The sequence below is a fragment of the Colletotrichum paranaense genome (genome assembly GCF_030867605.1).
Source record: "Colletotrichum paranaense strain IMI 384185 chromosome Unknown Scaffold_6.1, whole genome shotgun sequence".
NCBI classification, from domain to species: domain Eukaryota; kingdom Fungi; phylum Ascomycota; class Sordariomycetes; order Glomerellales; family Glomerellaceae; genus Colletotrichum; species Colletotrichum paranaense.
This window is the reverse complement of record NW_026848964.1, coordinates 216,621-229,880: the sequence shown is the minus strand read 5'-3', so window position 1 is coordinate 229,880 and position 13,260 is coordinate 216,621. Positions and strand designations below refer to the sequence as shown.

At 51.5% G+C, this 13,260-nt stretch overlaps 5 protein-coding genes across 5 annotated transcripts; 2 read left to right on the top strand and 3 right to left on the bottom strand.

Annotated features, from left to right (window-relative positions):
• Positions 1-29: 29 nt before the first annotated feature.
• Positions 30-461, bottom strand: CPAR01_07677 (uncharacterized protein; the record flags this gene model as incomplete). Its single annotated transcript, XM_060491946.1, has 1 exon — positions 30-461. The coding sequence occupies one exon, from the start codon at positions 459-461 to the stop codon at positions 30-32; it is 432 nt and encodes a 143-aa protein (XP_060348316.1).
• Positions 462-1,508: 1,047 nt separating this feature from the next.
• On the top strand, positions 1,509-3,095 carry CPAR01_07676 (SET domain-containing protein; the record flags this gene model as incomplete). The annotated part of the gene is made up of 4 exons (XM_060491945.1): positions 1,509-1,641; positions 1,693-2,294; positions 2,351-2,584; positions 2,643-3,095. 4 exons carry the CDS (start codon positions 1,509-1,511, stop codon positions 3,093-3,095), a joined length of 1,422 nt encoding a protein of 473 aa, XP_060348315.1.
• A 2,335-nt stretch (positions 3,096-5,430) lies between these two features.
• CPAR01_07675 (uncharacterized protein) lies at positions 5,431-6,447 on the top strand (the record flags this gene model as incomplete). Its single annotated transcript, XM_060491944.1, has 3 exons — positions 5,431-5,448; positions 5,503-6,256; positions 6,323-6,447. 3 exons carry the CDS (start codon positions 5,431-5,433, stop codon positions 6,445-6,447), a joined length of 897 nt encoding a protein of 298 aa, XP_060348314.1.
• Positions 6,448-6,994: 547 nt separating this feature from the next.
• Positions 6,995-8,536, bottom strand: CPAR01_07674 (adaptor complexes medium subunit family protein; the record flags this gene model as incomplete). The annotated part of the gene is made up of 4 exons (XM_060491943.1): positions 6,995-7,075; positions 7,132-8,229; positions 8,304-8,432; positions 8,498-8,536. 4 exons carry the CDS (start codon positions 8,534-8,536, stop codon positions 6,995-6,997), a joined length of 1,347 nt encoding a protein of 448 aa, XP_060348313.1.
• A 461-nt stretch (positions 8,537-8,997) lies between these two features.
• Positions 8,998-9,255, bottom strand: CPAR01_07673 (uncharacterized protein; the record flags this gene model as incomplete). Its single annotated transcript, XM_060491942.1, has 1 exon — positions 8,998-9,255. The coding sequence occupies one exon, from the start codon at positions 9,253-9,255 to the stop codon at positions 8,998-9,000; it is 258 nt and encodes an 85-aa protein (XP_060348312.1).
• Between the last annotated feature and the right edge of the window lie 4,005 nt (positions 9,256-13,260).

The window sequence follows — 13,260 nt, the reverse complement described above, 5'->3', positions numbered from 1 at the left end:
TTTGAAGCCTAGGCTGCGATCGAGCTGAATCAGTACTCACTAGCAAGGATATCTTCCCGCTTGAGCTTCAGATCATCGTAGCCCAGTTTCGACTCTGCGTCATGATCATCGGGATGTTCAAGATGGATCCAGTCGTTGCCGAATGTTCGAAGACAAGCAATGGTGATCCACAAGTCCTCCATGCTGGCGTGACCGGTACCGCAACCAGCATCCAGCAAGCATTGAGTGATGTAGCCTTCTGGAAGCTTACTAGGCGCATCGAGAAAACATGGTCGCAATATCTCTTTGTCACCGCAATGAGTTTCAGCGATGATGGCGTCACCCATTCGATGTAGGCATTTGGCACGGGGTATCCAAGGCGTAGCGTCCGATGGAAGCGGTGGCAGAGTTGCGGTTGGATTCGGCTGGTCGAAGCCAACTGTCAACAAGAAAGTTGGCAGTGCGAGAGGAGTAGGACGCATATTCTTAAGAAAAGAGGGATTGACCGATACTTCTTGTGCCGCTATTGGATGCTAGCTGAGGTTCCTAGCGATGATGATGGCGCTGCTGGCTTTTGTTTGATGTTTTGGATTCTTTCAAGTCGTATCACTTTCCATGAAATTCTCCAAGCATCCAATGGATTTTTGGCAATGCAGTGGAGCTTTGCTAGGCCATATGAGGCAGCTCTCATCACAAGTGCTGACATGCGCCCATTTTGTCTGAGGCACCTGTTTGGATGCCTGACTATGGTCATACCATCATTCTGTAGGGTGTAGTTGCAATTAGGATTTAAGCATAAAATAGATCCGACCACTGAAATTTTTTAGTGCTCCTGTAATGATCCAAAGTCTCAAGCAGTTGGATGCCTTGTTGAGTATTCGGACTAACGACATTGAGTGAATATTGCCTAGCAAACATTGCTCCATTCCTTCCCTCTTTCGACCCTCGAAGCAGATAGTTAGTGGACGAAAGATCATAATCTACCTGAAAATAGATGATGAGAATGATCATCTTGAAGGCAATCGACTTATAGAAGGTCATGTCTTCTTGTTCATTCGTCTTGAAGTGGTGACTATTCATCAGCCAGACACCACTGACTGATCGCACTCCTGCTGATATCTTTGGAACTACCCAGAGATCATACACTCTCACCCCTTCTCCTGATATTCATTAAATAATAATTTAGACCTCATTGACAACAACACAATCTCTTGCGTCATGGGCAATTAAAGCGTCTTACCATTAAATGTTAATTGATGGAGCTTGAACATCGTGTTAGTCTGTTAGACTCTAGGAAAGTGGGTCTCAGCGAGCACGGTGTGAGAGACAAAGAGATCTTGTGCGCACAGTACTTCTATCCCAGTGAAAATTTCTGGCCTCCAATTACCAGACAGCAAGACCTCCCGAGGCTAATAGAATCGTTGGCGCAAGAAAAGAAACATCGCGATACATCAGCCACGCCGTCCTCCTTATAACACAGGTTCCACCTACTTGCACTGTTGACTTCGTACTCATAATCGGTTGGCGTCATGGCTACAGGCGGTGATTTTCAGACGACATCGCAAAGATTTTTGTCGTGGTTCAAGTCTTTGCCGGGCGCCACTTTCCATGATGACATTCAGATCGTTGACCTGAGAGGCCAAAACGCCGGGCGAGGAATCGGTAGGTCATTTTGCCTTCTTCTCGTCACGCTGTTGACTAACAAACTCCCAGTGGCCACAAAGGACATCGCACCTGAGACGGTCCTCTTCACCATCCCGAGAAAAAGCATCATCAAGGTCGAGACGTCTGAGCTTCCCAAGAAGATTCCTCAAGTCTTTACCGGCAACGATGGAGACGACGAGGATATGGAGAATGAGCCCCTCGACTCGTGGGGTTCTCTTATCCTCGTCATGATCTATGAGTACCTCCAGGGCGATGCTTCACCCTGGAAGCCTTATTTTGAGGTCCTTCCCGAAAACTTTGACACACTCATGTTCTGGGAGACTTCTGAGCTCGAATATCTCAAAGGAAGCGCTAGTTTGTCAAAGATTGGAAAGGAGGAAGCCGATGATATGTTCCGTTCGCGCATTCTGTCGGTCATCGCAGCCAACCCAACCGTCTTCTACCCTGCAGGTGCCTCTGAAATGGCCGAAGCAGAGCTTCTGCAATTGGCTCACCGCATGGGCAGCATCATCATGGCTTATGCCTTTGACTTGGAGAACGAAGAGGAGGCGGAAGAAGAGGAAGAGGAATGGGTTGAGGACCGCGAGGGCAAGTCAATGCTGGGTATGGTACCCATGGCTGATATTTTGAACGCTGATGCAGAGTTCAACGTGAGTAGTTCTTCTTTCGTCCTTCTGACGTTCCACCAACGCTAATGTTTTGGCAGGCTCATGTCAATCACGGTGATGATGACCTCAGCGTCACAGCTCTGCGAACAATTCGTGCAGGAGAGGAGATTCTGAACTATTACGGGCCTCACCCGAATTCTGAGTTGCTCAGAAGATACGGCTATGTCACTCCCAAGCATTCTCGTTACGATGTGGTTGAGATTCCGTGGGACCTGGTCCAGTCTGTGCTCAATGAACAGTTGAAGCTCACTGACGAGGTCTGGAAGCAAGTGGTACGTGTGGAAAATGTTCAATCAGAGGAAAAAATGAATCAAACTAACGGGAGTGCAGGGAGAATACATAGATCCTGAAGACCTCGAGGATGTATTTGTCCTCGAGCGTGAGTCAGGAGAGCCAGACTCGGAGGGGCGACTCACAACCCCCGCCAAGGTCCAAGAGGTTTCTGCTGAGCTTGAGGAGCAGCTGAAGGGTATCCTGAAGCTTCTCAAGAAGATGAATGCTGATCTTATTCCCGACAAGCGCAAACGCGATGAGATTTACCAGCACGTTGTTGTGTCCACCCTGCAAAAGCTTCTGGCGCAGTACCCGACGACAGCCGAGCAAGATGAGGCTTTGCTGGCATCGGGCAGCTTGACAACTCGACAGAAAATGGCTGTTGAGGTAAGACTCGGCGAGAAGCGCCTTCTAAAGGAGGCCCTTCAAGTGGTGGGTACCAGCGGTTCTGTGGAGGAAGCTACTGGCGAGGAAGAGGCGGACAGAGCTTCCAAGAGGGTGCGACATTAGTCTCTTTCCGCACGCACAGAACGAGTGGAGGAACGAAGCCAGGCGGGAAAGTATGTAGTTGCCTTGTGCTTGAGCGGCCGGGAGTTGCCTGGCTGCGAAATGTCAAATTCAACGTCACACAAACAGTCCCACTTACACCGCTTGATGATGTGTGCCTCCGGAAACGCAAGTTGTTGTCTCCTTTCCCTCTATTATTAATTGGAAGTGCATTTCTCTCGACTCTGTGCCGCAATCGAAAGCCCATTTCGTCGGATATATCGGAAATCCAGGCCGTACCAAGCCACTGGCCATGCCGCCGTAGTCAGAGACATGCCCACCAACTGCGGCCCTCCCAACATGGCGTTGGTCCGCCATAATTTGCTGTTGGCCAGCGAAACCAGTTCGCTTCACTCCAAATAGACCCCCGCACTTGAGCTGAGCGGTTCTTAGCTTAGAGGGGATGTTTCCACCCGATAGGCCCTTACGGACGCCCAATATCGTCCGATTACAGTCGATGACGAAGGACTACGGATGGACGGGATACTCCAAGTCAGCCTGCCGCACACCGATTCATGGATACATGAGTCTTTAATAGGATCATGGAACAAGTATCGATGGCGCTTGCTCCAGAAAGGCCTATGAATCTTGAAGGACGAGGTCTTGAAGGCTTTGTGCCACCTCTTTCTCTCAGCGAAGTGCCACGAGGAGGAGTCTCACCGAGATCACACAGACATGCCCATCCAATGTTGTTCCAATATCTCGTCCCCGGATGAGTTCAAAAACCGCGATGTCAGAGAGACGTTTGATCTCATCAAATACCAGAAGGACATAAAACAAGTCATTTCGCACTCTATAGACAGTGGCGTCTAGCATGATTCTGATTTCGCTTCTCAAGTTCTCCCGACCACTATGCTCGTCCACGAGATAGACGAAACCAACTGGCGTTTGGTGCGATTCAAAGGTCGTATGCACTGCTTGGTACCCAATCTTTCCTGCGGCCGCTACACGCTCCCCACCGCGCGTCAACCTTGCCTACTTCGCGTCTTCGGCAATGTCCCAGAGATGCCACGTCGAGCCTTCACAACGAATGGAATGTTTAACCGATCACGCTTTTCAAGGTTTCATTCGGTGCAATAGGCAGCCGGTGGTTGTTGGGCATCATGATCTGAGGGACATTTGGACGAATAACGCTGCACTCTATTGCAGTGATGGCGGAATCTGGCCCCTCGACTGTGGCCAGGTCATAGCCAGGGAAGGAGGTGTTATGTTTCCTTCGACCAGGGATCCATGACCGAAGAAGAATCAGCTCGTCAATACGGCTGTCGAGTCGACAGCCACAATCCTTCACGGATCCCACCTCGATTCAGTCTCTGTCCGAACCTCTCCAGCCTCGACGACCGAGCCCGAGCTCCCGAAGCTGGGCCAAAGAAGTGAAATCGTCAACAACCTCATTGGCCCCAGATTCGTTCATCCCAATCGCACACATGGACCTGATTGGTTTAGTGTCATGCAAGTCATACAAACATCCACCTCATGGGTGACAACCTTCCACGCTTGATCTAGTGTCGATGCCTGCACTCCTGCAATCACGTTCGACGATGTTAACGCCCACACTTGGAGTTGCAGGAGGACTTGGGCATCTTGGACCTGGATTTCAACCCAACAGCAAGCAGGCCACTGTGTTACTCCACTGGCGGCACAAGAGTCAGCCAAGTTCTGTTCGTTGGGTTGCGACGGTTCAAAGGCAGCCACAGCCGAGGAAACAGCGAAACCCGCATTCTCGAGAATCCCATGCCTTCTCATCTTGAAATCGCATACCTGTGTCTCTGCAGTGCGCCATGCAGTCATTCTTCACCGGCGCAACGTGGCCGAGTGCAGACCAAACGACATGTGACCACGGGACCTACGCCTCCGTCGCGATCAGGGAATTTGAGGTCGATCAGAACACTGCGTTTCTGTCTCACGCGTGTCCATTGTCGTCAACAAGGCGTCAGAAACTTTGGATTGGGCACTTATGATCGTCAAAACCAGGTTGTCCCAATCGAAGCCTGGACTTGTAGAATGCTCGGCGCTGCAAGTAAGGATATGGGTTGCATCCTTGACGCATCGCAAGTTGAAGAATATCAGACCACCTTTTCGGGCATGGTCGACAACATCGTCAGGCCCCAAGGTGCGAGGATTGCATAATACCCGGGAATCCATCATCTCTGTCATTTCTGACGAGATCACTGAAGTTTCACTTGCCAGTAGCGACTGTCATCCAGCTAGAATAGCAGCAAACATCGTGGACTTGGTATCCAGCCTCTAGCGCTAGCACTCCGAGCCACTGCCTGCTGAAACTTTGTGGAAACAAGAAATGCATTCTCAGTCGAGTGTGAGTGCCCACCTCCTGCCTACCTCGGACTAATACGATGACTGACAGAGATAGCGGAGTGGAAGCCGTAAGCACGGGAGGCGAAGTGACAAGAAGGACAAAGATCACAAGCCAAGACAAGCCAGTGGGAGACAGGAGGCCGTCTCTGGCATTTACTTCAGTTTTCTCTTTGTAGTGAACGAACTCAATATTCTTGATGGATACAACCTTGGCGATTCCTGCGGCAACACTCGCCCACCTGACTCTGCCGATGGCTATGGTGAGGAGAGAGCGGGCATTGTTTGGCGGTATACGGACGGGGTCATCGCTCCGGCTGAGAATGAATTCTTCTGGAACCGTGAGGCAATGGGACGTCCTGGGGCAATTTGTTCTCAGCTACTTGGAGCGGAAGAGCCGACTGCCCTGCAGGAATATAAGACTTATAGCGTCTTCAACTGCTGGCGGTTCCTTCCTTGCTTGGTTACCAACGTTGATATATCAGCTGTGGACGAGCCCTATCCAGGTGGGTTTCACAGCATCGCTTTTGAAAAGCCAGACCAAACAGCCCCAGGTGTTACTCGGATCGTCTCTCCCGGCGGCCCCCAAAGACATGTATCTGGAACCCAGCCGTCTTGGATACCCCATCTCCTGCCACACACATTCGCCACGCCGGATTCTTCAGCTCCCCGATCCATAGGTTTGGGCGGTGATTTGCCTATCATCCTCGCCCTCTTGGCTCTGATGAAAAGGCCGGGAGACACAGAGCGAGTTTTCTGGGATGGGCTCTGGAATAGGAACGGATTTCATGAGCGGCGATCTTCTCGTGCTGGTCAGTAAACTGCTTCTTCTCGGAAAGCCGTATTACACACGTCAAAGTATATGCTGACTTTAATAGACCCTGATCCCACTGGTTCTCCGAGAGGTGTAATGGTGCAGATCTGTTGTGATTCCTACAATATGAACTCGACTACGGAGATGATTGAAGAATTCGAGGCCGGATGCTGTGTCGTCTTCGGCTGAGCTCCCGTCCCCTTTCTCATTCAAGCCGTTTTACAACGTCTCATCGTGTCTTCTGGTTTTGGCCAGGCGTTGTCTCGACAGCACATATACCCAATTCAACCAGCAGTAACGAATTCCCAACTACTAAGTATAGTGCTCTCAGCGTTAAGGAAATCTTGTGATGCTCAGGTTCAATGAATGGCATCGGAGATGAGGGATGATGCTCTTTCAGGGGCAGACACATGCGGGACATGTTTCCTAAGGCGCACACATCTTTGAAATATTGAACTTTGCATCATCATTGAAAGCTTTCTCCTTCTTGTCCTAGTGAACGCGGGTTATCTACTTGACCCAGTAGGTACTCATCCAACGGCTCTTGAGAGCCACGAAGCGTTGACGCATCTACCCTGCCCCCAACGGATGTGTCTATGGCCCATGCCCACCAGCCAACATGTGTTTTGTGTAACCTCAATTCACTTTTTCGCTCAATAAAATAGTAATGCATCGATGGAAAATGTACTCCCTTCGAGCTCGTATTGCGTTACAACTAAGCCGATACCCGCTCGCCTCATACTGCGTCAGGCAACCTCACAGCTATGTCTCCTGACTGGGTGATGTATCTGACCCAAGGCAACGAGGGATACTGCAGCTGTGACAAGTTAGCAAATGACAACCACTGAAACTCCTCGAAGGAGAAACACTTACCTTTGGCTCTGTAATCTTGAGGTACCGCACTTGGATACCACTCGTCGTGAAATAGGGGATCTCAAACTTGACCTGGATTGGCCGCTTGGCTCCCTTGCCAGGCGCACCAACACCACCCATACTACCGCCGAAACCACCAGTCATACCACCACCGTGCTCGTCATCGCCTCGTACCGAAGGCAGTCCCAACTCTGCCCTCATCAAGAACTCCTTGTTGCCTCCAAACTGCTTAATCTTCCACACGATGGCGCTCTGTTCAGGGGCGTAGTGGACGGCGCCAATGTTGGTGCGGAAGCGAGGAGTGTCGGCATCATCGGGGACTGGAACGATAATCTCAACGTTGTTGGCCGTACTCCTCCTCTTGAATTGCGATCTGGCCTTGAGCATGTACTCGACTCGCGACCCGCTGTGGCTCTCGACAACACATTCGACCCAAATCAGGGGTTTGACCTGGGTGTTGAGGCGGTAGCTCATGAGCTCGAACTCGCCGTCCGGGGGGATGAAGGAAATGGTCCTATCGTTCTCGAAGCGTGACAGCCGCACACACTGGTGGAATTTGACGTCCTCCATCTCAATAGCCTTGCCGCGTGTCGTTCGGCCCGTTGTCTCGAACATGACCTTGTCGTTCAGGCCCAGGCGGAGCTCAGGCATACCGCTGAGATAGCACTTCATCTTGATGGCGCCCAGGATCTCACTGCGCAGGACGTTGCCGTTGGCGCTAACGAGAAGGTTGAGACTCTCGACGACGTCGAGGAAGACCTCGTTCTTGCGGTAGCGAATACCCTCGGAACGCCATGAGACAGCGTTTGTGACGGCGATGGGCGGGCGGGCCTGGATCTCGAGCTTGTGGGATTCTTGGGTGATGTACTCCTGGAGGATCTTGGACTCGGTAGTCTGGGGGTAGCCAAAGTCCATCATCTCGTCGAGAAGCTCGTAGATGATGACAAAGTTGTCGCGGATGGATTCTTCCTCAAGGGCCTTGAAGTACTCGGTGAAGACTTCGACAATCTTGTGAAGGAATAGGAGGATCTCGGCAGCGTTGGTGTTTCGTTTCGTCAGGGCAAGGAGGTATAGGTTGTTGTGTCGGATGTAAAGGTACTGGAATTCGCGTCTCGTCAGTCAAGATGCCACTTGCGACGCTGGAGCGCAGATAGCCGCAATTCGGCACGTACGTTGATACCCTCGTGCGAGAAGCATGGTGGGACAGCTGATGATTCTTCTTCTGCTTCGCTGAGAAGGACGGGGAACTTCTCGACAGCTGACATGGGAATGTCACCGCGGTAGTTTCGGGCAAGAAGGGTCTATTGCAAGCCAGTATCAGCATTCTTGAACGTCTCAGATATCAGGTCAATTTCGTAGTGCGCACCTTGCCCTTCAAGTCGAGGAAGAACACGGCGGAAGCCATGATGAAGTGGTTGCCAAGGCGGGGGATCGAGGGGCAGGCGCAGAGGCGGTGGGAGTCAATTGGCACGCTGGCCAGAGGAATTATGGCAGTGAGGAGGATGTTTTCATGCAGTTGGTACAGCAGGGCAGCTCGTGATGGTATCAAATGATCAAAAGTTGGAGGTGGACGCTGTCATTATTCGCGGGTCGTGCAGTTGATGAACCGCGCGTTGACAGATAGCTGGCGATATTGAAACCACGATGTCTCCTTGAAGTCGGAAGGGCACGGACCAGCACAATGACAGCCTTACCTCTTGGGAAAGCAAGCTGTCGTGCAGCCACATATGGCTGGGGGGTCAGACTGTGGCTGTTGCCGCTTGTCTTATGTAAGTAACATTCCAAGAGCAAAGTAGGTTTACGTAAGGTAAGTCTTCAGAGGTAAGTCACATGACCTGCAGCTCTCGGAGTGGGTCTGCGGTCTGCTTACATCGGGCCAAAATTTTCACGATGTTTCTTCCTTCTCTTCTTTTCCTCACAACCGCGTCCTTTTAGACAGTGCAGCGCATTATTACAACCACATATGGACTGGCATTCTGCTGGGCTCATTCGTGTCGTCGTTGATGTGAATTGCGATTTCGTGACGCGCAGAGGAAACCTTCCGGTTCCATAAGAGCTGCCCATGCATTTCTCTTCGCTTTCGAGTGAAGAGTACAGTTGCCAGGGCGGCGTCAGAGGTGCCATACATACTATCAAAATGATGTCTTATTTCTGTTGTGATTTACGAGACGAAACGGTTGCTACATTTACCGACTGCTGGACTGCAGTTACTTCGGGTAAATCTTAGCAGAGATCTTGATCAAGACAAGATCTCGGTAGACACACTCGACGAGTAAGCTTCCATGCATGGAACACATCTTGTGTTCCTGACAGAAGCAATCGCCGAGGCTCCTGCTTCGGAGCTCAACAAGTCTTGACAGGTGCTCGTACGCTTGTTTGAAGCTAAGGGTCCTCTTTAAGCTGGGAAGCCTCATGCCATGTCCTCCTGACAGCCTCTACGACAAGGAAAAGGTTGCAATGCACGACCGGCTCGCCGGTTGTCAGATCTAGAGAGACCCCAGTCAAAAAACACAAACGCCTCCCGAACCAAGATGGTTAATGTCTCTCGGCTTTCGGGGGTTTATAAAAAAGTCTACTACGTACTGCCGGGGAAATGCCAAAAGGTACGAGAAAGGCTTGAATAGTCTTCGACGATGTCAGCTGGCTCTTGCGTGCTCTGAGCTCGTGCAGCGTGCGCCGAGGGCCGTGGAAACGCCGCTGATCCACCAGCTCGGGTCTGAGATGCCATCACATGGCCACCATTTGTGGGAGATAACTAGTCAGGACGGGCGGGTAGCAGATAGAACTGAGTCGTGCGATGCAAGGCGAGCAGGCAAGTAAGCCGGCAGGCAGCAGCTGGGAACTTGAAAGAAGAGCTTGGAAGTTGGAATCAGGTTCAAACAAGATGTGGGTTTTCCATTGTGGGAATCAGCGCAGCTCGGCACCTCGATGTCGATGGTGATTACTGATAAGGCCTGGTGGGTTAAGGTGAGAGAGGTTGCGTTGGTGCTTCAAGTGCATGATTGGGCGTCGGTTTCGCAAGATTCGTGTAAATTGGATCTTGCAATCCAATCAGCCAACACAGGTTACCGGCTGTTACTCTTGCAAAGCAAATCGGAAATACTACAACGGCTACACACCTGACGTGTGGTGGTGTACCTTGATTTGCATGTGGTGTTTGTGTACTACGTACAGACGGCAACGGCGGAATCTCGGATGACGGAGTGGTAGAAGAAAAAAAACGAAGAAGGGCATGGTAGATCCATGAAAAAGGCGTCACAGAGAAGAACGTCAGCGGGAACAACTGGACCCTTGGGCGGATCTCGAGAAAATTACCATGGTCATCTGGCAACCTATTCTGCAAAGTCCCACCAATTCCCCTCCAAGAATCAAGAGTCAGCAGAGTGGCAGCAAATCGCACGTGAATATGGGCCTTGAACGGCAGCTGTGGGATGATTGCCTGAGCCACCTTACGGATACGGTATCGCGAATTTGTGAGGCCCGGGTTGAGAAAGCTTTCTGGGGCAGGCAAAACTGGCAGACACACAGCGAAAGGCAAGAACCAAACTAAACTTGCGAGGCTCAAGGTAGGTAGGGCGGAAGCTGCAAGTTGCGGATGCCTTTTTGGAGAGACAGGTGACCAGAAACGCGTCTCAAGTGCGGGCTGGGAATCCCTAACTTGCGGAAGGCTCCTGAGCCGTGGGTTCTTCCCCTCTGTGTGTGCCCCGTATGTCTCTTTTCAGTTTTTTTCTTCTCCTTCGTTTTCACATGGAAAGGGTGAGTCCGTGCCCCAGGGTGACGTAGCAGTAAGAAAGCGACAGTCCAATCAAACAGCGAGGAAGCCTCGTTTGTGCCTGGGGCCGAATGCCGGCTGGGCGACCCGGCCACCGCCCGTTGTCAGTTGATGCCTTGTGACATAGACATCCGGGAGTCCAACCTGGTAGCATCAAGGTGAGAAACACGGCAGAAAGCTTAACACAACCCACTTCTGCACATGCTAAGTTACTTGTTCATCCCGTCCAACCCGGCCAGATGCATGTGATGACGGCCCCAACAACTCTGACACGTGCTTCCCCAACTTTGGCCCTGATCTCCTGTCCCCCCTCGAGTCTTTCCCAGGCTTGCCCCCTGTTGTGTGTCCCAGATCACAGGCTAAAGGTAGGGTCTCTTACTGGCGAAGGCACCCGGTGCACCACAGTACGAATCCCTATAAGTCACAACCAGGAAGAGGCCATCAGCTGTTGGCTGGAAGAATAGCTTGCAGGATTCGTTGTTGGACGATCAGCGAAACGGTCATCCTCACTTTTCTTACAAGCGGTCTGGGCGCAAACTGACAACTAAAAGTCCAAGGTCTCGGTCTAGTAGTCTTCACATTCCAGTCATTGCAGTCAAAACCTGATGGTGGCTCAAGAAAAAAAAAAGAAAAAAAAGAAAGAAAGACAATATTCCATGCGACAACGAGGTCAGTTGGTCTTGGTCGGCAAACCCAAAATGCGGTCTGCACTATGCAGACGTCAGGCCAGCCAGCGGCGCATCGTCAGACAAGAGCGAACCCGACAGCACACTCTTCCAACCTATGTAGACACCAATTGGTGTATGGCTATATTCACACTGTACCCCTACCCCAACGGTAGCTGTGGCAATGGCACTCTCTGAATCCCGTTTCTGTCACGGCATTCCTGCAGACTCAGAGTCTGGCCTTGAATCTGCTAAGGTTCGCGTCTGTTTCTGTAACCGACTCCCACCCATCATCGTCGGCTATTTTTCTTGCTGCTGGCCCGGGCAAAGCATATGGTCAACGCATACTGGATAGTGATACGGATATCCAGCACGAATACCACCTCAGTTCTTCTACATGGGTACGGGGTACAAAACCATACGATGAGCTAGCTACCTTGCGCGAGACTGCGAGTATCTACTCCGTACCTAGGATACACTATTGAGTCGCGGCTTGTCTGCTTAGTTCCCAACTGCCTTCCATTGGTCTCCAGAGTACTGACAGATGTCAGCAGCAAGGTAGCGTTGGCCCGTATCTCTGTCTCGAGTTTAGCGGCTGCCAGTGCGAAACAGTGCCTCGGACCCTGCAGACTCCAGCGAGATGGACCGCAGACGGTGCCGCCTGACCTGTCCCGAACGGGAACGTGGACTCGCGTGTGGGCGATGATTGGGTCTTGCGTTTGCCGTCGACCCCCCTGCTCGTCGAGCGGCGTAGTTCGCGTTGTCTGGAGTACAGCACTGTATTTACCGTCACTGAGGAGTCGAAAGGCTCGAGACACAGGACGACGAGATAGGAACCTCAGGGCCATGCTTGGGCCTTGGGATGTGGGCTGGCTTGATGCTGGTTCTCAGACATGATCTGCTTATACATAGACGAATAGTGTGAGTGCGATGTACCCGCCCAAGTCAAGTCAGCCACAATCACGGTGCCGAGAAGTCTCTTCCGGTCAGGCCCCCCACGGAACGACTCAAGCGAGAGGCACAATACCTTGGTCAATTCGCTGGCTGGGCAGCGAGATGGACGGGCAGAAAACAGTACCAACAACAGCGCATAGCATGACCTATTACCTGGACCTTCACATGGGGAACTCGGAAGTCGGAGCAACCAGCACTGCTCCGTACTGCGAGAGACCAAAGCCGAGTGACAGAGCTTGAGGAAATTAGCCGCCTGTTTCCCCCCCATATGCGTACGGCTGACGGACACTTTCCCGTGTCCATCTCATGTCTTTTTTCCCCACGGGAAAGCTTCTAGTTTAGCACTGGAGAAAGTTAGTTGGCGCAAGATCTGAAGGGGCAAGTGATTAGCTTTCAATACAAGAGCGACTTTCCACAGCAAGCTCTGATTGAATATAACAGATTAATTGTTTCCGTTGCTTAGGCACTGAAGTGCCCAAAGGCTCCGTACCTTACCCAAGACCGACTCCGTTGTGGTCCCCCCCGGCCCCCATTTGTACCTTATCCATTCACCATCTGGAACCATGAGACTGGCCAAGGTACAGAGCCGGGTACTGCAAGCCAAGTACATGTGGTTTCCAGATGGTGGCAATTTGTAGTGTGAAGCAAAGACAGAAGTGACTTGAGAAACTAAGGTACCTTCAAGTATCCCAGCCCACCACATGCACCAGTGACCCCTTCTCGTTCCCGCCGCAATGG